Here is a 23,424-nt window from a genome sequence, read left to right as displayed (position 1 = left end):
TTTCTTCTCTGTGCCACCGTGATAACTTTTTTCTGTTATATAAAGTAATTTAAATATATTTTAACTTAATATTTTATTAAAAATACTTTGACAAACCTCTTCCTTGCTAGCGTTCCTTTTTGTTTACTTTTACATTTGACATTTCTCCTATTCTTCTCAAAAATAATCGATAAAACTAGGCTGGACACCGAAAAGTTATCGGTTTAATCTCACATTATTTTATAATAGTTGTGTTCGCGTAGCTGTTAATTGTTCATGTTTAACCAAAACTTACTTGCACAAAAAAAATTATTGAAAATCGCCTAAAAATAACTGAAATAAACCACCGACAAAACACACATATAGAAAGATGCAAAACAGATATAGCAAACTTCAAAATTACGAACGTCACGCACTTTTTTCTCAATTGCTATTACAAATGGCTGCTTCTCAGCCTGATCTTTCTAATTGGTTCATGTTATATACCCATGTTATGTGAAGTTGGATCATGTTATATACCCATATGAAACGTGCGATGGCGCCGGATTTTTGAAACAGCCCGTTTATAATACAATAATAATAATAATACAATAATAATGGTTATCGACACAACTTCATCGATTAATGCTGATCAGCTGATAAAATTGTTGTACTAATTGGTTTTCTGGCGGTTTGTTATTTAATTCACCTTTAGTTTTATACATTTTAAAAACTCCAGTTCTCCTCGGTATAATTATACTTGTTCGAAGAAGAAATATTAATCAGTAATTAAAATTTATTGAGACATGGAGCCACCTCCAACTAAAAAACCTAAAATGGACGTTGCCTCTTCGGGAGTTATTATACTTAATCCTGCTGGTGCTCCTGGAAAGAAAGTGGCGGATTCTAAATTTATCCACTCTAATCCCAAAAATGTATATCCCGTAAAACAATTCGAATTGCATTTTGTTGGAAAAGATAATAATTTTGAAAACATTTCAGACTGGAGCTCCTGCATCTCTGCGCATTCTACCGAAATTGGCGCATACTACAATTATTAAAAAAAGTGTACAACCAATTGCCGCTAGGTCTGTAACACTTTCAACACCAACGATCCAGCTGGATAAGCCAGTTGCAACTGGAAGAGAATCGCTATTAAAACAGCAAAATCAGTTAACACAGCAAAATACCCTTAAGACAACAACAACTACACTTTTACAGCAACCGCCCGTAAAACTAACGACACAACAACAACTTCCGAAACCGTTCACCATACAGACAAATAACTCTATACGCCCAAATACCCAAAACTCCACTTTAAAACAAACCATTTTACCATCTAAAGCTTATAAATGGCAAACAACTCAAGAATATCTGATGGCTAAAAGGCAATCTACGTAAGTAATTATTAATGTTCCTGAGCACTTGTAGCTCCATATATTGGTATTTTCTTTCAGCGCAAACGGATTGACTCAGCAAAATAATCCTGCAAAATTAGCCACAAATCAGCAAATAACAAAACCATTGAATATACAGGCTAAAAACTATACACCGCAAATTTCAATGACTTCAGTTCCAAAACCTCGTAAGTTGCTGCCTAAACCTCAGGTACCAACGGCTACGCTTCAGACAAATGTTACACCTCAGCAACGTTCAGAGCCGCAGTTCCAATATATTGAATTGTACGTTGTCGTAAGCCATTTTGGACTCGAATAATCGTTTTTTTTTCTTCTTTCAGCATAAATGAAGCGTTATTTGATTATGAGGAAACTAATAAAAAGCAAGTTATTTCAGTGTCTGATTCTGAAGATAATACCGCAGAGATTGAGGAAAAAACTCTAGAGTAAATGTTTAATTCAAAGCTATTCGACTGGATTGCTTTTTTATTTTTCTTGAATTATGTTTACAGATATTTGTTGCAAAAACGCAAAACCCCCTCAATCGACTTAGAAACGGAAACGCGGCACGCAGAGTGTGTTTCAAAATGTGTTCAAACCGATCAACCGTAAGTTAAAAAAAGAAAAAGCAAAAAAAAAACAATCATCTTATTCCTTCCACTATTCAAAGAGATGATGATCGAGTTTATTGCGGCTTCGTAAATGTTACAAAAGATGGGTCTGACAAATATTTTAATCTTCGCTGCTTTTATTGCGATGCAGAGTATCCGATATCGTTTTATTCAGATTTTTCTGATCATATAAATGAAAATCATGGTAACCTGGAAAAGGTTCATGTCAATGAAAACCATGGGAACTTGGAAATGTTTCATGTTGAAAACGATGATAAGAATACTACAAATGAAATGGTATTTAGCGATTTTTCTGATTCGAGTGACGATATGCCACAAGAAGATTCGCAACATAGAAAACTCTTTATCAACTTAATCGATACGGGAGCTAAGGAGACATATATTCCATCAATGAAAAACAAGAAGGAACTGTTACCAGAAGATTTTGACGATGGCGAGGAGCCTGAAACCGGAAGTGAATCAGAATCAAATTACATGTGTGTAGAAAAATATGACCCCAATATTGATCACTGCTACAGTCAAAGCGGCTCAAATGTAACTGAACATGTTATGATGATTTATTAGCTGTTTATTTATGAATTTAAAAATTGTTTTTCAGAAATTCAAATTCAAGAGTGATGCACAGCCAGTGGATGAGGTAATCAGAATATATAAGGCCTCTTTTACAACTGTAAAAAAGTAGCTTAACTTAGCTCACTATTAATACGCAGTATCTATTTTCAGATAATTTTCGGCAAAACATCACGTGAGATTGTGTTGGATTTTTTGGATCATTTAAAAGGATTCTCGTGTTTGTGGCGCCATCGTGACTTGGCGCCGGTGAATTATGATAATGAACTGTTGGATTTGATGGATATATTGGTAGACAAATGGGGACTTAATTTGAAAATACGACCTTTTCGCAAAAATTTGGAGAATATAAAATCTTGGTATATTGGGATGACCATATCGAAAGAAGAGATGGGTGAAAAATTCAATGAACACACATATATCGATTTCTATAAAAAATGTGCAGAATACTTGCCCGTTGGAAACACGAGTAAACAACATAAAATTCACTGTAATCTGTGCGATCGTTTTTGTTTTGACATGATCGGCTTACAGATGCACAAATATAGAAAGCATAAAATTGGGCAATTGCCCCATGGGTGTAGTAAGTGCGACAAACGTTTCGATTATGTGCACAAATTGCGTCGCCACATACTGAAGAATCACACGATCATTCCGGTGCCGATTCGTAAGTATGTTCCACCGAAACCTGCACCGCCGCCGGAGCCAGATACCAAATGCTTCGAATGTAACACTGACTTTCCCAATTCAGAGGAATACAAAAGACATTTGGAAATCCATCCTAGAGGTGACTGCCCTTATGCATGTGAAGAGTGTGGACGTCGATTTAAAACTGTCTCTGTTCGTAATTCGCATAAAAAACGCCATCAAGAGCCAAGCTTTCAATGCTTATTGTGTCCGAGAAAATTCTTTTTCGCGTATCACTTACAACAGCACATTAGTTGCCACAAAGGTGATCCGAACTATATTTGTGAATTGTGTGGGAAAACATTCATCCGTCAAAAATTATTCAAGGAACATGTCGACTATGTGCACCTCGGTCGTGGCTATTGTAAAATTTGTGATCGTCACTATCATAAGAGGTCTATACTCCATAAACATTTATGTAATGTGCATCGACCGGTAATTGGCTCAGTTGATGATCTGGCAAAACGTCGTCGTCAAATGCTCCGCGAACCGGGAAGTAGGAAGGGCTTAGGGGCAGGACCCCGCCCCCAAACAAGAAAGTACACATACTTGACTGATCCTGTGACGCAAAAACGTCGAATCGCATGTCCCAAATGTGATAAGAGCTATTATCAATATGATTCTTTATACGCACATGCCAAGAAGGTCCACGGTTCTCTTCCTGGTTATCTGGAGCGGCCAACGGGAAACCAAAAAACAACGAATCGCAAAAGAAAACGAGGTGGCAAAAAAATTGATGATATGGAAGATGAAGCAGCATCTGCTGTTAACGCAATCACTACAAGGTCTGCTATAAAACTCGACGACAGTGCTATAGATCACAACAATCCAGTCGATCCAAATTCTAGCGGTATTACAGAACCCAACAAAAGCCCTGTCGCTAACAATTATAGTGCTCCCGAAAGTGAGATTAAAGTTGAAAGAAATATGACTACAATGTCTTTTGAAAAGTTTGTTGATGAAATTGCCATGGGCAGTAACTTTGTTCCAAGCAGTTTACCAAATTTAAATGAACAGTCGCCGGTAAAAAACGAGGCAGCACCGTGTGTCAAAAGCGAAGAGTTTGAAGTTAATGATTATGAGTTTATGTTAAATGGTAGTTCCGTTTTAAATTTTTAATGATTTTTTGTTATAAATTTCTTAGATTAACCATTTTTAATGCTGCAGTGTATGAACGTATTTAAAATAACATAACATTCGTTATAAATGAAAAGGTCCTATTTGCAATAATTTTGGAAAATTTTTCCTTTAGTTTGCTTTCATATAGTCGACCTCACCGAAATTCAAAGCAAAATACGAGATTTATTTGCATCTTAAGATCCATCCTATACAAATTTAATAAGTTTTTACTTTAATGGCGCGGATATTATAGAAAACAAATACTGAAACATATCGTAGGTATAGTATGGAAAGGGCGTAACTCACAATGTCGCTGAAATACAAAAAGCCGTAACTAACTAAAAATCCAAAATTCACTTTTTGATTGATGCCTTTCATCGAATTATAAGTCCCCACATCGTTTAATGCAATAAAAAATGTTAGTTAGATGTGGCTTTTTTGTATTTGAGCGACGATACGCCCTTTCCATACTATACTAACGACAAGTATGTGTAATATATTTAACTTTAATGGAATAAATTTTGTCTATCTACTTCATATTTACCTCATGAGTTTTTGTACTAAGCAGATATATACAATAGTCTGGTCTGACTGAGTCAGTATTGCAATTGAATTCCCCGTGGGTTGAAAACTTATTTCCGAGCGGGGCGTTTTGACCTCTTAGAACCATGCTCTCATGTGGGAGTTTTAACGAATGTTTAAAAAGATTATTATTAAAAAAATTTCTTCCATTTCAATAGAGACATAAAATCATAGAACTAACGGCCGATTGTTCGCCTACTATAAGTACTAGCTTTTAAAATAGCGTCGGCAATATAATTTCTCAATTAAAAGTAAAAAAAATTATGATTCATACAGAAAATTAATACAAAAAAATGTGAAAAAATGGTGATTTTATTGAAAGTATTTTGAATTTTCAGTGCATTTAAAGCAGTTCGCGGCATATGGAATGCGGCTCCTTTCTTCCGTACATCGTGCAACGGTACACCGCTAAACCGAAAAAATGGCAACTCTGCCAACTACTCACGCTTGGCTGAGGTGAAAGCAAAACTAAAGAAGAGTTAATTCCACATGACCACACATTTTAAAGCGTTTTAATTAATAATTTTACATAAATTGTTGACACTTCCCACGAAGTAGTTGACACTTTTCGCGAAGTAGTCGACACTTCTCACGAAGTAGTTGGCGCACAGGCCACGAAGTAGTTGATACCAAGGCGAATTGATATAAGGTGATAGCAAGAGAACAAAAACAAAAATGTACATGCATTTGGTTTTTGCTTTGGCGGCATAAACTGTCAAAATCTGTAAGTGTGTGTGTGGAAATTCAAACAAATTTTTTCAATTTGATATTAGAAGCCGTGAGGCGAAACACATACACAAAATCAGCTGATCTAGTAACACCACCTTATATAAATTCGCCTTGGTTGACACTTTACGCGAAGTAGTTGACACTTCCCACGAAGTAGTTGGCGCACAGTAGTTCGTTTCTGTAACAATTCTCTACCAAGGCGAATTGAGATATGAATTCGCCGCCCTGTTCTCTACTGCTAATTAGTAGGTGAGAATGACGTATTTTCTCTACCAGTAGAGAAATAATCGGTAGAGAAAAGTTACAGAAACGGGCTACAGGTCACGAAGTAATTGAAACTTCTCACGAAGTAGTTGGCACTTTTCGCGAAGTAGTTGACAGTTCAGAGTAGTTTACGGCAAGAGCGGCAACTCTACCAATCGCGGCGAGTAGTAGGATTGTTCGATATTTAAGAAAGTATCGATATCATGAATCGATTTAATTCATTGCATGTAAAATCCATATGGCGATATATCGGGCTGAACAATATCGATATCGGAAAAATCGATGTTGAAAATCCTACTCCCAATTTAATAGAATGTTAGACCTGCCTGTCAACTCACCTAATTGTGTTAGTCGACGTTCAGACACGAAAACTTTTGTTGCGGAAACTCGAAGCTTGTAGGGGAGAGAGCGACGAGGAAAGGGGACGGGTACCGAGTCGCCCGTACTCGGGAAACACGCTTTGTGCTCTCGTTCGTCTGAGTAATTCAAGTTGGCGATTCACAGCTGACAACAACAATTGCGTACAAAACAGTTTCTGTGTGTGAATGCAAAGGGCAACACCAAAAGAGAAATCGCCGATAATAAGAAACTCGAGTTTCCGTGTTTGAACGCAGACTAATTTCCATTTTGTATATCTACTGAGGATTAAAACGGCATGCCGGTCGAATTAAGCGGTTTGTGAAATTGTTGTGTGAAATAAATCACACAAGCTGCTGATTAAACCTACTTTAGTATTTTCCCATACACTTTTTTGTAGATGAAAGATAAATTTCAACTTAAATATCGATATTGCGGGTAAAGTATCGATGTCTTCGATATATCGACCTTGGACTATCGATTCGAAAAATCGATTATCGTGCGATATCATTCAGAATAATCGACACGGGTACTGTTTATGAATTTGTACAACGATTTTGGGTTGCTGTGCCCAAACACGTGAATCGAATCAAAAAACTTTATATGGTATTTGTTGCAAATTTTTGTTATAAATTTGTATATACATTTTTATATACAAGATATTTTTATAAAATACCCAGTAACCAAAATGGACATCACTAGGGCGGCAGCCCCAGGTTTACCATACAGAAAGAGAATTCTAGTTACCTCATCCTTTCCCAAGGTTACATCACTGGGGCGGTAGCCCCAGAAAGGTGTTCTCTGCAAAAGGTGTTCAGCCCCCCTTCTTCGGACGCAAGTTTAACTTTGTTTTTTCCTTGCAAAAAATCTAAAATTCCCCTATTTTCAAACAGCTCCCCAGTGGTCTGTGGGAGGGGTTGGGGGGGAGTGGTGACTTTTCATAAAGCGGCATCAATCCTCTTTCGTTTAGGGGGATATGTGGGGCCCACACCCCCGCCCCTCCGACCCCACACCTAAATCGTTGTACAAATAGCTAAACATTTCCCATCGACACGGCAAGGCGAATACATTTTCGATATCGGAAACATAGATGTTGAAAATCTTACTTCCAATTGAATAGAATATTAGACCTGCCTATCAACTCACCTAATTGTGTTATTTCCATCTTGTATATTTACTGAGGATTAAAACGGCATGCCGGTCGAATCAAGCGGTTTGTGAAGCTTAAGAGCTAAATAAATCACACAAGCTGCTGATTAAACCTACTTTAGTATTTTCCCATACACTTTTTTGTAGATGAAAGATAAATTTCAACTTAAATATCGATATTGCGTGTAAAGTACCGATGTTTTCGATATATCGACCTTGGAATATCGATTCAAAAAATCGATTATCGTGCCATTAAATATCGAAATTCAGAATAATCGATACGATATCGAACATTCCTATGCCGGTCGACTAAAGCGGTTTGTCAAACTTAAGAGCTAAATAAATCACAAAAGCTGCTGATTAAACCTACTTTAGTATTTTCCCATACACTTGTTTTGTAGATCAAAAATTAATTTCAACTTAAATATCGATATTGCGGGTAAAGTATCGATTTTTTCAATATATCGACCTTGGAATATCGATTCAAAAAATCGATTATCGTGCGATATTATTCAGAATAATCGACACGGCAAGGCGAATTCATTTTACAACAAACACATCATTTTGACATTAAAAGTACCGCGGCGAAAATCTAAATTCGCCCATCAACATCACCTTGTATAAATTCGCCTTGCAAAAAGTTCAATGCAGTAAAAGTGTAAAAATCATTTGAAATTTTATTTAAAAACTCTTTCGAATTTAATGAAAGAATTCATTTGCAAAACGTAGCAATAACGCGTAGTATAAGTGGAAGTTAAGAGTAAAGTGTTTACAATAGCTTCGGTTGTGATAAGCGATCGCGCGTTTTTGTGTATTGCGTTGGTTTTTTCGGACAAAGTTTTAGAATATTCGTTCACACTTATGTATGCCCTGGGATTATACTTCATTAACTACGCGCTGATATGCACTAATGAATGATGTGCAAAGATTTGGCATACGGTTTCCAGAGTTGATAGTGATTATTGTGGCGTTGGCCAACCGTTGGCCACGGGCCTAGTGACATACGCGTGCCCCACTAAGCTAACTAATGAAAGTCTCAAATACATGTACTTTGTCATTGCTGTGTCAATGTGGAGCTTCCTCTTAAGTGAATTTAAAGCAATAACTTGCAAAAAAATAAATAAATAAAATACCTATTAGTTATAATTTCAAAATGGATTCAAGCACAAGTATTGGTGAGTAGTTTACTTTCTTGTATCTTATATCAAATTCGCATTTCAAATTGAATTTTCAATTTAGCTGCTGCCTTGGCTATTCTGGCCGCAGCGTGTATTCTTGGTCTTTTGAATTTGAAATCAAAAATTAATTAGCTAATTTAGCTTTGGTGAGTGGTTTTGGTATCTTCATTTAAAGTGGAGGGATTGTTATTAAAAGTTTATGTTTTGTACAACAAATAGTAAAATATCTGAGGACATAGTGTTAAGACACCAATGGGCTGGTCGCTATGCAGCTCAGTCAAGAAACAGTCGCAAGCAGCATTGAAGTAAAATATACTGCAGCAGTTGAGAAGGCTTAAAGTTAAACTGGGTGATCGAATTTTATTATGTAGTACATAAATCATGTTTTTTTTACAATGTTCATAGTAGATATATTATCCAATCTTGTGGAAAAATTTTAACGTCATTGCAAAGTAAATGGACGGCGGTGCCTCCAAAATAAAAATTCCCTTTAAAGGGAAATTTTTTCTTTAGTGTTGCCAGAGAATTTCTTTGTTTTTATACATTTTGAATAAATAAAGGTTGCAAGTCGTGACTGCAACTCAAAGACTGCAAATCTATTTCGGAAATATATTTCATCTTGCTTGCAATTTCTGAGAATGTTTAGCTATAGGCCCTCTTGTTTTGGGTTAGTGGGCGGAGGAGCAGTTGGCGTGGCTCTTCGATACCCCACTCACTAGAAAGCACAGCTCAGACTTTAAAAAAGTTATACCTCACCCCTCCAACCCAAAAAAAACCCCAGTATTTTTTGCGCAGAACTTGGTGATGCAGTCACATTAAACTAATCAATATCTTAAAAATGGCGTTCTCCGTTTTTGGATATCTCCTTTATGAGATATTGAGTAAAAAGTGTCGTTAATTTGGTAGAAATTTTGATAACACTGTGGTATTGTGGACAAATTACGCTTAGGACAAATTCTTACTAAAGAAAATCCTTCATAAACTTAAAACTAATTAACAATAAACATTACAAATTAAATAATTTAAGGATTTTGGTAACAAGTAACATTTTCAGATACGTTGGAGAAAATCTATCTTCGCGTTTTTGAGAAATTACATTCCAAACTTCAATCGTGATTTCCCACAACCTGCGGAAATTAACATACGGCAATCTTACCCAGACGACGATATGCACAAGATCTTGAACAGCCCTATTGATTGTAAATTATCAGCATTGTTTTAGGTCTTTAAAGACTCAATAAATAAATATTGTATGTGAAAATTAAAGCTGTTCCTCTATTTGGAATCAGTGTTGCCATTTTGGTACTTTTGGAGCTAGATTTAGCTCTTTATTTTTCTATTTAGCTCCGAAATTTGGGTTTTAGCTCTTAGCTCTTTTTTTAAGCTCTTTTAAAATTTATATAGCACTTTTTTAACTCCAGAAAGTTTTAGTTGTATTTGGTATATATAAGCCAAAACTTAAGCGTTAATAAAATGGAAAATTTTGAGAGGCAGTGTATCTACCATAAACTCTGGGATCCAGGTTACAGAATTCAAAAATTAATTAAAAGAAAATCCTTTTTTATATAGCTTGGAGTTTTTTTTTACCTTACTAATTTTACCTTTAAGGAGAGCTGGAAGTAAAACTTTTAATTTTGCGCAAAAATTATTAAATTGAAATATCTGAAATTACAGACTTTAACAGTTTGTAAGGTATTTTTAGTTCATTGTTATAAGTGCCATAGCAACGAATTCGAAATAGGTACACCTTATTTTGGTTTCAAAAGATTTTTTCAGCACTTAAACTTATAAAATTCGTTATTTTTGTTAAAATTGCCGAAAATGTGAAAACAACCTTACGTCAATAAATGCTCAACCTTAACAAAAATATGTAGCTCTTCATTTAAGCTACTGTTAATATTATTTAGCTCTTTTTAGCTCTTTTTTTGAACGTTTTAGCTCCAAATGAAATTTTTTCTCTGGCAACACTGAGCCACATGCTTTTTTATAAAGAGATCTATTTCAAAGACACAGCGACCCTATCCTCGTAAGGGTAAATGAAATAACAAGCTATGAACGCGGCCAGAGCGTGCTTGAATTATTGAGAAAACAATGTTTAGTCCTGTAAATAGTAATATCACTATAATCAATGGAGTAAACGCCCCCGAGCCCTCAGTAAAAGCTTACGGAGTCGACATCCTGCCGTCCGACTATTAAGGGGGACGAATAGAAACTTCTAAGCTGCAAAAAAATTTGCATGGGCTGATAGCTTGCAAAGTATAGTCGGACGAACACAACCCTGATAATCGAAATTTAAAAATGCTGTAGCCAAACGATAAACTGACGGACGAAATCCAGAGACCTGGGAACGCCCTTTGGACCACAATAGCTGAACTTCGCTCTGGCTATTGCAGCAGGTTGAACTCGTACCTGAGCAGAGCGTTCGTCATACGGCTAGAAACATCTCTTCGCGTGCCCACTAAACCCCACTCAACTGACGCATCTGTCCCTATCGACGGATCCTATGAAGGGTTTCGCCGATCTAAGCGGGGTTAGATCGCCGAAACAACAGCCCATGGTCGAGTAAAACCCGAGTCATTCCGGTACGTAGAACCGGCTGTCTTTGGAATGAGTCCAAGAAGAATTGAACAAGGGGTTCCACAAGGTGGTGTTCTCTCCCCCTTACTATTTAACTCCTACATCTCGGAGCTGACGAATGCTCGATTTTGGCATCCGGGAATGGAATTGATGACCTCTGCTCAAAACTAAACGACTATATCTCCAGCCTTTCTCGCTCCTTCACTGCAAGAAGCCTAACACTCCCCAACGAAATCAACGGCGACCCTCTTCACCACCTGGACGAAGGAGGTCAGGCTAGAATTAGGTATACACGTCGATGGCACACCAATACCGACTGTAAACAACCCAAAAATTTGAGGGGTCACCTTCGATAGCCTGCTCTCCTACTCCACGCTTACAAACGCAGTTGTCAATAAAGCACAGAGCCGTAACAAGGTCCTCAAGTCGCTCGCCGGCAGCACTTGGGGCAAAGACAAAGAAATGTTGCTGGCAACATACAAGGCAATTGGGCGGCCGGTTCTAAACTATGCCGCGCCTTGTCAGAACGCCGCACTCCGGACAGCGACTGGGTGCCTTCTGATGACGCCTGAGCACCACCTACACAGCGAGGCCCTAGTACTCCCCATAAGCAATGCTTTGTAAGCAATTTCTGGTGGGGTGTTACAGGAGCGAACACCCAAACAGACCTCTGCTTCAGGAGAAGCCTCCGCCCAGGCACGTCAGGGGCACCTATTCGTATAAAAGGACGCAGTCCAGCAATACGTAGACCAAGCACTGGACCCGACGACATACAGACGAGCCATTAACGACATCCATAGAGAGTCAGTCACCACCTACCTCGACTCTCGACCTATGAATGCCGTAATAGGAGCCCAATCACCACCTGTAGAAGAGACAGAGCTTCAATTGCCAAGAGAGACCCGCGTTACCCTGGCTCATTTACGGTCTGGATACTGTAGCCGCCTCAACAGCTACCTGTCCAGACTCGACCCCAATATCCCCAATGAATGCCCGGCATGTGGAGAATCCCCTCACGACACCAAACACCTCTTCACATGCCAGCTCAATCGGACTCAGCTAACACCCCTCTCCCTCTGGTCCGAACCCCTTGAAACAGCTCGTTTTCTGGGCCTCCCGTTAGTTGAGCTTGACGAAAATGATTGAACGTTGACCCGATATAGGCGGGGCTTAGAAATGCCGCTACTACAACAACAACAACGGATCCTATAGAAACTGCACGCTTCTTGAGCCTCTCGTTAGTTGAGCTTGACGAGAACGATTTAGAGACTAGCCGATCTGTATGGGGTCGTTGTAGCCGCTACAACAACTACACCAACAACCTTAATATGGCAAACAAGACTATCAAGTTTTTTGACTGAACGTCTTAAGGCCCGTTGACGGTTAGCCTTTTCAGTGTGGCTTTAGAACTGCTAGATCCACCTTGGATAGATAGTATTTACCATACACCAAGTCTTGGAAAAGAACCGATGGGGGAGGATGGTCATACCATCTTTTTGTAAATTTTTAGGGCAATTAAACTGAGTTTAAAGAACGGCCGTGCATTGAAATACTGGCCCTTAGTACAGCAAGAAAAAAAGTATATGTGCTTGTAATTCCTATAGGGCATACGTTTAGAACTAAAAACGACGCGTAGATGGCGCTCTTAATTATCGTCATTTGACATTCGGCTATTATGAACTTTTTGGGGTTAGATTTACGCAATTGACTTTTACACGGAATATTAGCGGCGTGAATTTTCTCTCGTATTTCCTTGTAATATCAAAGAAAAACTTTGTAAGTATTAAAAATATCAACCCAATTGCTATATTTTACAAATGATCAAATACATATTCGATGTTTCATCAGAATCATCAAGAGGAGCAATGTCTGCTTTTGTTGCCGTACGTCAAGCAAGTGCACTGAGCGTTGCGGTCGCTGCTGTGGGTCGTTGCAGCGCTGGCCGTCGAGCATTTAGTACTGGACGACTGATTCGTAGTGCGAGGGGAACTGCTGCTGCACTTTTGCGTTGTCCACATCGTCTACCCACATTTTCTGCGGCCCCACCTACTTTCCAACATTATGTGCGATCATATGCAAATGAGAAAAGGGTATTCGAGCGTACCAAACCCCACTGCAATGTCGGCACAATCGGTCATGTGGATCACGGAAAGACCACTTTAACGGCTGCTATCACCAAAGTGTTGGCAGAAAAGGAACTAGCTGAAAGTAAGAAATACAATGAAATTGACAATGCGCCAGAGGAAAAGGCACGCGGAATTACTATCAATGTAGCTCACGTGGAATACCAAACAGAATCCCGTCATTATGGCCACACTGATTGCCCCGGTCATGCTGATTATATTAAAAATATGATCACCGGTACGGCGCAGATGGATGGCGCTATACTAGTGGTTGCTGCCACTGACGGCGCTATGCCACAAACTCGTGAACATTTATTGCTAGCAAAGCAAATCGGCATAAACCACATTGTAGTGTTTATCAACAAAGTTGATGCTGCTGATCAGGAAATGGTCGACTTGGTTGAGATGGAAATTCGTGAGCTGATGTCTGAGATGGGTTACGATGGAGATAATGTGCCTGTTGTGAAAGGCTCGGCGCTGAGTGCTTTGGAAGGCCGAAATCCTGAAATTGGATCCGAGGCAATTATGAAATTGTTGAACGAGGTTGATAACTTTATTCCTACACCTGCACGTGAATTGGATAAACCTTTCTTACTGCCAGTTGAAGCTGTGTATTCCATTCCTGGACGAGGTACTGTCGTCACCGGTCGTCTGGAGCGCGGAGTGGTTAAGAAAGGCAACGATTGCGAATTTGTGGGCTACAATAAAGTTATTAAATCTACAGTAACTGGTGTTGAGATGTTCCATCAAATTCTTGATGAAGCCCAAGCTGGTGATCAGTTAGGGGCTTTGGTACGTGGTGTGAAACGCGATGATATCAAACGTGGTATGGTAATGTGCAAGCCTGGTTCAGTTAAAGCGCTTGATCAGCTGGAAGCACAAGTGTACATATTAGCGAAGGAAGAAGGTGGTCGCCATAAGCCATTCATGTCATTCATTCAATTGCAAATGTTTTCTCGTACATGGGATTGTGCAGTGCAAGTACAGATACCCGATAAAGAGATGGTGATGCCTGGCGAGGATACTAAATTGATTTTGCGTCTCATAAGACCAATGGTATTGGAACAGGGGCAGCGATTCACATTGCGAGATGGCAACTTAACCTTGGGCACAGGTGTTGTAACGAAAGTACTGCCGCCACTTTCTGAAACCGAACGCTTATCGTTGACCGAAGGCAAGAAGGCACGTGAGAAGAAGGAAGCTGCCAAGAAATAAACTAGTGAAACGGTTTTTGTTTTAATTATATTTAGTTTTATATGAATATCTAATACCTTTGTAATTTTAAAGAGGGAATCGGAATGTGTAATGAAAAATGTGCTTCAATTGCATTTCGATTTTTATAATTGAGTATGAAAGTTGCATTCAACTTCATAATTCCATACATCCAGTTGATCGCTAAATAAAAAAGTTGGACCAATATGTAAAAAAATTTTGCTTTCCTGTATTGATGTCGAAAAAAAAACGGGATGGGTTGAGCGCCGAAAAATTTAGAGTTGCAGACCATGAGGACGGAATGGGTAACATTCCCACGACAATTGGGTCTACGTAACCGGAGCGACCCAGATTTATATATGGCCTAAGACTGCCACTCCAGCAACACTCCCCAAAAACCTTTTGGGAACTTGTAAGCTGCTACAACACCGGATTGGGTAAAGAAGAATCGATCAGTCTAACAATATTGGTATACATTTTGCGTTATCCTGACATCCAGGAAATTATACTATAATTCTTGATAGGGGCTATAAATATAAATGTGTGTGCATTTAGCGCTTACACATTTTTCTTCGTGTTTGGCCGGGCTTCTCCCCAATTTATGACATGCGTCTTGAATGTTGTTATAAAAATGGAGTGAAAGACGGCTATATGCCGACTCCGCACGGCAAATGTTTTTTTTTGCGATAAGCTTTTTCATGGAAGAAGTTCACTCGGAGGTCTGCCAGGGGCCGACCGCTATTAGAATTTAAATTTTTTGGATGTTGCCCCTGTCAATACACACTAACGCCAATATTCAATACAAAATATTTCTAAAGTAAATTGCAGTAAAAACAGGATTCAAAAAAAGTAACTTTAAATACCTTGTTCTTATATAATACAACCCTCAAACCATATTTTTAAATTAAATCATTACTTCCTCAACTTTTCAGATCCGCTCAATGATTCTGCGCCAATGCCAGAACTAAGTTTTGAGGATTTATTGGACGATTCGCCTGTAAAGAAGGCAATTGCCGATATCGACGATCCTTTGGGTCTCGAAGATGAGGTCAGCACACTAAAAAATGACACTTTAAATACGCCCGGGCCCAAGAAACCACCACAACATATGAAACTAGCTGCAACCGGACCACGAACCTCGGCCACTAATCCATCGCCAAGTGCGAATAGCACAACTGAAAGGACCCCAATCATGACAGCAACATCAACAAAACTAGCTTCTGCTGCAACAAACACAGCAAGTGCTACAAAAAGCGCAACGACCACAGCAACTTCAGCACCGATTGTACTGAACAGTAGAAATATTTTACCAAAATCAGTTGCAAGTGGCAGTCAGTTAGTAAAAATTACACCAAAAATAATAGTGTCTAGCGCACCGACACTCTCGAAGAGCCCTTCAACATCAACAGTTACTGTGACAGCTACAACGACGGCGGATGGCAAAACGGCTATAAAGACACCGAATGGCCAAATATTGTATATCCAAAAAAAGACTACTCCTACGGCTGCCAGCAATGTGGGTACTGCATCCATAAGCAACTCTGCGCTTGCAGCTGCAACAACATCGGCAACTGGCAGCAATAAAACCGTTGCCTTCAAACTAATGCGTACATCCGGTAGTGGTGGCTTGGTGCCTATCAAAAACACAAATGCAGTTGCCACAACTACTACAACAGGCGCAACAACAACAAAAGCTGATGCAACATACAAGAATACGCATACAATGTCGCCAAAAATTGCCACCCAATTGACAGCGCCCGTCGGCAACAAACGCGTCATATCTACTGCAGGCGGACAGGTTGTGGTCAAGACGTCACAAGCAGCGGCTGCAACAGTAACAGCAGCAGCAACCAACAATAAAATGGTAGCTAATAGGTCAACAGTGGCTACCGCTGCATCGGGGACCACAACAACATATCGGTTGAGTGGCGGTACACTAACAAGTCACACTACTATTGGCACTAGCAGTACCACTCATATAGCTAATACCAACAAAGCTTCTGTGTCCGGTGGGCACAAAATTTACGTACAAAGTGCCAATGGCAAGCAAATTCTTGTCTCCAATCAACAACTTATCAAATTGTCTCCAAAGCCAACCACCCCAAGTGCATCTTCAACCTCTGCAGCATCCAATGCAGGCACATCGACTAGCGCCTCAACTGGTGGTACCACAGCACGTCAACTGCAAGCGATACAGTTGCCCGGCAAGTCAGTGCAATACTTGCGTGTGTTTCCGAAAGGTAGCGCGGATATCAGTGGTAATGCTACGTCTGCCGCACCTCCAACAGCTACTTTAACGAGCACATCATCGGCGGCAGGCACCACACAAAGCCCCAATCCAACGTCGTCGACGATTAAGATATTAAATTCTGCTGGCGTGCCCCCAAAATTCACTGTTGTACGCCCAAGTCCGACGGGATCGGCGAAACTCATTTTAACACAGTCACCTAAGAAAGACGGCTGTGTACCGGTCACTTTTTCCCCGATCACTTCAAAAGTGGTAAGTAGCCTTCGAAAGCAGAATTTGAAAGTAGTATTTGAAATCTAAAATTGTTTTCTTATATTCAGCAAAAAACCATAGTAACTGTACCCCATTTGCGCGCGATAGGCGATGGATCGCGTAGTCAAAGTGCGGCCGCTGCCGCTAACGCTCATTTAGTCAATACCAATACAAATCAGTCGTTGATAAAAAGTAATTCTGGTGTGGGTACTGTTACCTCAGTGTCCAACCCATCCAACACATTGATGCGTAAACATAAAATCTCTGAAATCAATTCCGAACTAAAGCGCATAACGACAGCAAGTAGCACAAGTGCCGCAACAGAGGCTGAAAGTATCGTTGATGTTGGTGCACCACCTGAGGCGAAAAAGTTGGCGTCTGGCAGTCGTATAGTAATGTTGCCACGTTCAATGCTACGCACAACAGCTGGTGGCAGTGGTCAAGTGCGTCAGGTTACGCTGCAATCGTATGCCGGCGCACCGGATAGTAATAATGGTCGTCAATCGCCAACGCGAAAGCTATTGCAACAGCAACATCAGCATCAGCATCAACATCAGCAACAGCAACAACAACATTCAATGCAGAGCGTCCTCAAGAGCAATAACACGCTAGGGGTAAATGATGCGAGCGGACAAAAATCGCTGCTAATTAATGGCAAGACGCAGGCGTTGATCGCACAGCAGCAGCTACAACAACAGCAGCAGCAGTATAAAACGTTGCAATTGAAGAGAGAATTTCAGCAACAGCAGCCGCAACAATATGACTCGAAATTACCGACGTTGTCGAAGGGCTTAAGTGCTAATATCAGTAGCTATAACAACCAAAGTGGTAGTAATGACACTGCCATCTACAATGCCGTTGATAACAAATTACTAAATTTTAAAATTAAATTAGAGCCCATAGATGAGAAACCGGATGTGACAACCACACCGGATTTGATGCAGGATGTGGCGAATGGCGGCATACGTCGGAAACACTGCAATTGCAGCAAATCACAATGCTTGAAATTGTATTGCGACTGCTTTGCCAATGGCGAATTCTGTCAGGATTGCACATGTAAAGATTGTTTCAATAATCTGCAATACGAGGATCAACGGCAGCGGGCGATCAAAAATTGTCTAGAACGAAATCCCAGTGCATTCAAGTGAGTACATTCAATTTAATATTATTATTATTTCGAATATTATTTTGTTCATGTTCATTTTCGCACGCATTCGAGTAGGGAACGTACCTAAGTTTGATGATGTATAATTTATTATAACCAAATTGCAGAACATTTTTGGATTCCAAGCATTTTGTAAAACCTCGGTGCCTTTACAAAATTATGATTTTTGAAGAGCTACATACCCACATACATACGTTCTATATTAGCCCTCACATTTATTAGTTCCAACGTTCTTAAAAAAAATATTGAATGCAGTATAGGAAAATCAAAATAGTGAATATATGTATGTATTACAAAGCAAAGATGAAATAGAATACATGCTGCGAAAAATATACAAAATTAAAAAAAAAAAAATCAGTATTGTGAATCTTGTAATACAATTAAATTATTGAACATACTCTGCCGGAACAAAGTATTGGCACAGCAAATTGTTCACAATATATACAACAATTTTTATTCTAATATTTTTCCACCAATTTTTGTATAAAAATATGGTTCATTCAACAACAAAAAACATAAAAATAAAATTCCTTAACTTTGTGCAAAACTCGCGAAAATTCAGCAAATTTTCATCAAAATTTTAAACTTTTTAATCAGAATTTTTAGAATTCTTTTGAGTATGCAGTTTTGCAGCCCATTAAATTCTTAATTGCAAGTTCGGAGCTAGTCAAAAATTGCGTTGATTTTTGAGATTTTTTTTTTTTGTTGAAGGTGTTTTGCATTTTTTCCATATAAAGTATTATTGAGAAAAATTTTTTGTTGAAGGTGTTTTGCATTTTTTCCATATAAAGTATTATTGAGAAAAATTTTTTGTATGGAAGAGACTGCGTGAAAAAAAATTGCCAAAAATCAACGGTAATTCCTATCTACCTAAAACTTGCACTTTATTATAAAAAAATTGATTGGGCTACAAATCTGCATACTTCTAAAAAATCTGATTAAAAAGTTGAAAATTTTCATGAAAATTTGCTGAATTTTCACGAGTTTTGCACGAAGTTTAGGAATTTTATTTTTATGTTGAACTATATTTTTATAATAATTTACGTAATAAGTACCCAATACTCAAAAACATTAATTGCATTTCATCGAAATATTAATGGCAGAGCGTTTAAACCTATCACAACAACTCTCACTTTTTAAAGGATATTGAACCGAATATATCGTCTTATAAATTATATTAAAATTTGAGATGGCTTTTAAGCTTTTTTGCTGGCCAATTAATTTTTCCTATTCTTTTATAAAGAAAAAGGAAAAACTTTAAAATTAAAATAAAAAAATATATGTGTATACGAAAAATGTAAAAATTATATAAAAAATATCTAGAAAAATTTAAAAATAAACGTAATCAAAAATAAAACAATAAAAGTAATACAAAATTAAAAAATAGGACAAGAAAAATAAATAAAACGCATTAAAATTTAATTAAAAAAAAAATTATAATAACAGTTAAAAAAAATGTTAGTCGGACAATTAACTGAAACCTACATACATATGTATGGTTGTATATCTGCAATAGCATTTATACCTTTTAACACGCCAAATGTTTATACCACACTAAGCACTTGTTTTGAATTTAAACTCATTTTTGAATTTGCTCTCAAACATAGTAGGCGGTGAAAGATACGTGAGCAGCTAAAAATAATAGAAAAAAAAGTAAAACGCGGTAATCGGTATTTTCGTTTTGTTTTTCTCCTAATACAAGGATCAACAATTTTTCAAGATTCATTCAACATTTTTCACATTTAAGTTTTCAAGTGTTAAAAAGTTCTTAAGCACTGTAACTAATAAAATACCTACATACATACATAATTTCCACCACATACATACATAACAATTTCAACATTTCATAGACCGAAAATAACCACCTCACGTGAACAAGGCGACATGCGTCACAACAAAGGCTGCAACTGTAAACGCTCCGGCTGTCTCAAGAACTATTGCGAATGTTATGAGGCGAAAATACCCTGCTCATCCAACTGCAAATGCGTTGGTAAGTGTTATGCACAAGCAGTGATACCTCTTCCTGTTGTCTCCTGCTATATAAAACATGTATTTACAAAACTAATGCTTATACCTTCAGGTTGTCGTAATATTGAGGAACGTCCCGATTTGGACTTGGATCCAATTGATCCGAAAATTTTGGCTACCATTGCGAGTGTTTCGCTGCCAGCTGCCGGACAAAAGCGTTCATATGACAAGGGCAATAACAAAACGGCAGGAATTAGTAATGACAAACTTTATAAGGATACCGCTAAAGCTCTAGCAATGGGTAGTGACTTGCTGGCTGGTCTTGCTGGCGGCAGCAGCAGTTTGGCTGGCAGTAGTTGCAGTGGCAGCAATGGTGTTGCAGGTGGCGCCGGTGGCGGTACCAGTTCAGCACAAGAAAAACAACAATGCAACTTTATTACGCAGGAAGTAGTTGATGCTACCATACAGTGCATGATCTCGCAGGCGGATGAATGCGAAAAGAATGGTTTGCCTGCATATCAGACCGAAAAAATGGTTATGGAAGAAATGGGACGCTGTTTGGTGGAAATAATCGATTTCTCAATACGCAATACCGATTCGAGTTTTACGCAGGATTAAGCGTGTGGCGACTACGAAGAGGCATGAGGACGACGATCAATTGATGAATTGGATATGGAGCATAGTTTTTGAATATGAACAGACTAGCGTCGCCCTAGTTTGACGGTTTTTAATTTAATAAATTATAAAATATATTAACAGTAATCTATGCACATATACACATATACATGTATACATATAATAAAGTATATAACTTTAACAGAGTCTGTGTAAATAGGGACTTCTTTCACTACTTCAATTAGTGTAGCTCATATGCTTAGCGTCAAGTGGTTAGCGTTAAGCGGAATTGTCTATAAGCAATTTTAGTGCATATACTATTTGTAGAGGGGATATACTTAACGATTGCTGAAGAACAATTCGGTTCGTGCATGCAGTATATTCGAGAAATCGGTTATTTAAAATATGAGCCATCTATTTTGAAAGTGGCATAAGTAATTTTATGCAGTTTCAGTTCAGTGATAATATATCTATATATCTATATATGAACGCGTATGTCCAAATTTCATCAGCTAAAGGTCAAAACTTTGTGATTAGTTTATAACGGTAGAACGATTTACAGATGCATTCAGTTAGAGGTACCAACCATTTAAGCATAAGAGCTAGGAAATGACTTATGACACTTTCAAAATAATCTGATCATATACTAAGCTAAATAGTAAATATTTTCTTTAGTTGATACGCATTAAGTTTGAACAGTTTTTCGTCAGGTTTTTCTTTACCTTTTTAATTTATCGGTTAAACGGCTTTTTTGAAAAGCACAATGTTTCTTTTTAGATTATTTTATAACGGTATTTTGTAATTGTTTTCACCTTTTTTTAAGCTTAAGTTTAACGTTAAACGATATTTTCTTCAAATTATACTATATTTTATGATTACTTTCTATTGTACCTTTTGGTTGCTCTAATATTTACTAATAACGAAACAAAGAAAGCACTTACAATTAATTTAATTAAAATGCTAAGCATATGAATTTGCAACAATATGTACACACATATATGCATGCATATATTCGCTGTATGGAATAGTAGCTTATGTCGAAAGGCGTTCGCAGCATACGACTACGCCGAGCCGTTGAAGAACTTTTAACTTTAACGCCGCATTATACTAAAGCCAGCTTCCTGACATAAGCTACTATTCCATACGAAAACAGATTATATACAGACGTTTCAATTACACAGCACGTGTAGAAAAATACTATCTTAAAATGTATATTATATGGCGAGTGTCTAATCAAAACATGATATTTCCACTATACATTCGGCCCTATCGCGAATTTCACGTGAACAAATGTTCCCAAAATTTATAAAGGAAAACAAAAACTATTTTTCCCAATTTGTTTTTGTTTTGCTTATTAAATTCTGGGAACGATTTATTCACATCGAATTGGCAATGGGGCTAATTATTTTACAGGAGGAACAAAAAACGAAAATACAAAAACAAAAAAGGTACTGAAAATATCGCAAATTTCAAAGTTTGAGTAGGTTTAAAAAATGTATTAGAAATTTTTTAAAGTGTAATAGAGTGTTTTTCAGACGTAACTCATTTTGAAGGTATTATTAAAAAAAAAAAAAATGAAATAAAAAACTTGCAGAAGTGGAAATATCTTTTGATCAGACACTTCTCAGGCAAAAAAAAAGTTGAACACCATTTTAATACATGTACATAACTGACTTAAAATTTGATGACTCTTAAACGAAAAAAAATTAATTTCAAGAATTAGTTTTAGGACTAACCATTGTATAATTTGACTCGTTGTAAATAAAGGTTAACATGTATTTAAAAAATATGTTATTTGTAGATTAAATGAATGTTTGCTTTAATATTTGTTGTAAGGCTATTTATGAGTTCGTAATTGGGGCTAGCATCAAATCTAAGGGATTTATATCGACTGAAATGCCAATTTTACACAGCTACAAGCAGGGCGAATTCATATAAAGTGATAGCAGCAGTACAAAAGCTGAAATTTATCCTAACAAATTATATACACGATAACAATCAGAACAGAAAATATGTTCAACAAATACATAATTTTGACAAACAGCACAATTTGCCTTGAAATCAAATGATCCGGTAACGCCACCTTGGATGAATTCGCCTTGGTTACAAGCAAATATCGAAGGCGAATTTATACAAGGTGGTGTTAACAGAACAAAAACAAAAACTACAACAACAAATTATACGCTCCTTGACAATCAGTAAAAAGCCAAATTACAACAAACACATGATTTTGACAAGAGGTACAAATTCGCCGTGAAATCAGCGGATCCGATAACACCACCTTGTATAGATTCGCCTTGCAAATATCTGCTGTTGTTGCTTTTGTAACAGCATAAAAATTTGCCAAAGCGTTCATAGCTGCAGTGACAGTCCTTGGCCAGACAGAAGTTTGCGTCGTTCCGGTTACGTAAGACTGTCGCACGACCCCGCTCGGCGTGATGTGTTCTAGCGGCTACAACAACCCCGCCCAGATCGGTTGGTATGCCAGTTGTTGTTGTCAAGCTCAACTAACGGAATACACAAGAAGCGTGCAGCCTCTAAATGGTCTGTCCACAGGGACAGAGGCGTTAGTTGTGTAGAGTTTTCCGGGCATACGAAGAGATGTTTCGAGGCGTGGGGTGTCTCCGCCTGCTGGACACTCA

General features: G+C 38.0%; 3 protein-coding genes across 4 annotated transcripts; all 3 read left to right on the top strand.

The window, feature by feature from the left end:
• The first annotated feature begins 351 nt into the window (after positions 1-351).
• LOC118744673 lies at positions 352-4,719 on the top strand. 2 transcript variants are annotated; one of them, XM_036477848.1, is made up of 8 exons: positions 352-902; positions 961-1,355; positions 1,416-1,640; positions 1,697-1,801; positions 1,868-1,963; positions 2,026-2,521; positions 2,586-2,624; positions 2,711-4,719. In XM_036477848.1, the coding sequence occupies exons 1-8, from the start codon at positions 765-767 to the stop codon at positions 4,361-4,363; spliced, it is 3,147 nt and encodes a 1,048-aa protein (XP_036333741.1). In that variant the 5' UTR covers positions 352-764; the 3' UTR covers positions 4,364-4,719. The 2 variants fall into 2 exon arrangements, with proteins under 2 accessions (XP_036333741.1, XP_036333742.1); XM_036477849.1 differs by having other exon boundaries at positions 355-893.
• A 3,345-nt stretch (positions 4,720-8,064) lies between these two features.
• Positions 8,065-22,581, top strand: LOC118744671 (protein lin-54 homolog). Its single transcript, XM_036477846.1, has 5 exons — positions 8,065-8,619; positions 15,467-17,034; positions 17,103-18,178; positions 20,050-20,189; positions 20,280-22,581. The coding sequence occupies exons 1-5, from the start codon at positions 8,598-8,600 to the stop codon at positions 20,783-20,785; spliced, it is 3,312 nt and encodes a 1,103-aa protein (XP_036333739.1). The 5' UTR covers positions 8,065-8,597; the 3' UTR covers positions 20,786-22,581.
• Positions 12,862-14,741, top strand: LOC118744672 (elongation factor Tu, mitochondrial). The gene is made up of 2 exons (XM_036477847.1): positions 12,862-12,975; positions 13,048-14,741. Exon 2 carries the CDS (start codon positions 13,065-13,067, stop codon positions 14,535-14,537), a length of 1,473 nt encoding a protein of 490 aa, XP_036333740.1. The 5' UTR covers positions 12,862-12,975; positions 13,048-13,064; the 3' UTR covers positions 14,538-14,741.
• Positions 22,582-23,424: the final 843 nt, after the last annotated feature.

Source organism: Rhagoletis pomonella, unplaced genomic scaffold (genome assembly GCF_013731165.1).
Source record: "Rhagoletis pomonella isolate Grant_MI unplaced genomic scaffold, Rhpom_1.0 Rhpom_scaffold_00008, whole genome shotgun sequence".
Lineage (NCBI taxonomy): Eukaryota > Metazoa > Arthropoda > Insecta > Diptera > Tephritidae > Rhagoletis > Rhagoletis pomonella.
The sequence above is the reverse complement of the archived record's forward strand: the minus strand, read 5'-3'. Positions and strand labels throughout refer to the sequence as shown.